Genomic DNA, 2,060 nt, shown 5'->3' with positions numbered 1-2,060 from the left:
TGGTTTAAACATCCTATAAAAGGTAGTCTTCACCCTTAGAAAATAGACACGTGAAGAGATTTATATTTTCCATCACCACTTATCTTCCTATATTGTTTAGTATTCTTATATTTTCCTCTTGTTTCACAACACGTTATCAGCACGAGTCTCTAACCAAATTAAGACCTACTTAATTCGGAATTATCTTTTTTCCTAAAAGTTAATCAATTTTCTTTTCGAGTCAGGTATACATTAATTTATATGTTTATAACATATCTAATAGGACTTACATAAGTCTTTGATCAACGATTTAATTACTGCATTCAGAACTTGCTTTAGATATTATTATGATACTTTACTAGGCATAATAATCAATACGTTTCAGGTTTATATTTTTATGTTGTTTATATGCTAGTAACTTATAACTCTAAATTAAATACTAGGATATATGATAACATGCTAGTTAGAATAATCGTAAGTATTTTAATTTCTTGTCATAAATTTATGATAAATATTGGTGTGTCATAAAGAATAATAGTATTATATTAAATATGACTTAAAATCTTACGGTAGCTTTGGCGTTAATAACTATTGAACTAGTAATAAATATAGTAAAATAATTAGAATATATACCGTTTCATACTTTATGAGTTTACATGCTTTTGTAACATCCCATATTCATGCATATGATATATTTTATACTAATTCTTAATCATTTGAAATATTAATTTATCTTTCATTATAAAGAAATCAAAATCATGTTATTAACTCAACTATTTTATGATAGTTTTCATCATGTCGAATTTATCAAAGCTTGAATTTGTGGCACTTGACATTTCTGGAAAGAACTATTTGTCATGGGTACTTGATGCTGAAATTCACCTTACCGCTAAGGGTCTTGGTGATTGTATAATCGAAGGAAATAAGGCATCAAGTCAGGATAAAGCGAAAGCTATGATTTTCCTTCGTCATCATCTTGATGAAAGCCTGAAGGTTGAATACTTAACAGTGAAAGATCCACTTGAATTGTGGATAGGTTTGAAAGGGAGGTATGACCACCTTAAGGCAACGGTATTGCCAAGGGCTCGTTATGAGTGGATGCACTTACGGTTTCAAGATCATAAAACCGTAATTGAGTATAACTCTGCTGTATTTAGAATCACTTCCCAATTAAAATTATGTGGGGAAGTTATAAAAGATGAGGACATGTTGGAAAAGACACTAACTACTTTCCATGCCTCTAATATGATATTACAGCAGCAATACCGTGAAAAGGGTTTTAAAAAATACTCTGAATTAATCTCATGCCTTCTGGTGGCTGAGCAGCATAATGACCTTTTAATGAAAAATCATGAAGTCCGTCCCACTGGAAGTGCTCCATTACCGGAGGCCCACGGGGTAGAAGCACACGGCCAGTCTGAAATAAGACAAAATAATCGGGGCCATGATAATGTGCGTGGACGTGGCAAAGGCAAAAGACGATATAATAATCGTCGAGGTGGTGGTCATAACAAAAGGGAGAACAATATGGGTTCTCAAAATAATCCTTCAAAAGGCAAGGGCGATCATTGTCATTATTGTGGCCTTAAAGGTCACTGGAAAAATGAATGTCGGGCACCTGAGCATTTTGTCATGCTGTATCAAAATTCCTTTAAAAGGAAAGGGAATAAAGGTGGTGCCTCCTCTTATAATGCCCGAGTTGAGTCACATTTGACTCTCAAAGATGATGCTCAGGCAGGGTCTTCTCAAAAATATGATGAGAATGTTGAGGCGAATTTAGCATTGAAAGATGATGCTTTTGATGGGCTCGATGATATTACTCATCTAGAAGCTGAGGACTTCTTTGGGGATCGCAACTGAAGATTGATAATTGAACTGGAAATGAATATTGTTTTTTTTTAATGTCTTCATTAAAGTTTATGTACTTAAGATTTGTTTTGTCAAATTTCGTACTTTTTATTATGTATTTTTATTTTTATGAAGATAAATAAATTTTTCCAGTCTTCAGTTGGATCCAATATGAGTAATGGAGATATGTGCCTTCTGGACAGTGCCACAACTCATACGATCCTAAGAGAAAA

At 33.2% G+C, this 2,060-nt stretch overlaps 1 protein-coding gene across 1 annotated transcript; it reads left to right on the top strand.

Annotated features, from left to right (window-relative positions):
- Positions 1 to 774: 774 nt before the first annotated feature.
- LOC125864177 (uncharacterized) lies at positions 775 to 1,839 on the top strand. Its single transcript, XM_049544092.1, has one exon. The coding sequence runs from the start codon at positions 775 to 777 to the stop codon at positions 1,837 to 1,839; it is 1,065 nt and encodes a 354-aa protein (XP_049400049.1).
- The last annotated feature ends 221 nt before the right edge of the window (positions 1,840 to 2,060 follow it).

This window comes from Solanum stenotomum, chromosome 5 (assembly GCF_019186545.1).
Source record: "Solanum stenotomum isolate F172 chromosome 5, ASM1918654v1, whole genome shotgun sequence".
NCBI lineage: Eukaryota > Viridiplantae > Streptophyta > Magnoliopsida > Solanales > Solanaceae > Solanum > Solanum stenotomum.
This window is presented reverse-complemented; position numbering and strand designations above follow the sequence as displayed.

Excerpts from the sequence above, each read along its gene's own strand:
- LOC125864177 (XM_049544092.1), top strand. The coding sequence starts at position 775 with ATGTCGAATTTATCAAAGCTTGAATTTGTGGCACTTGACATTTCTGGA.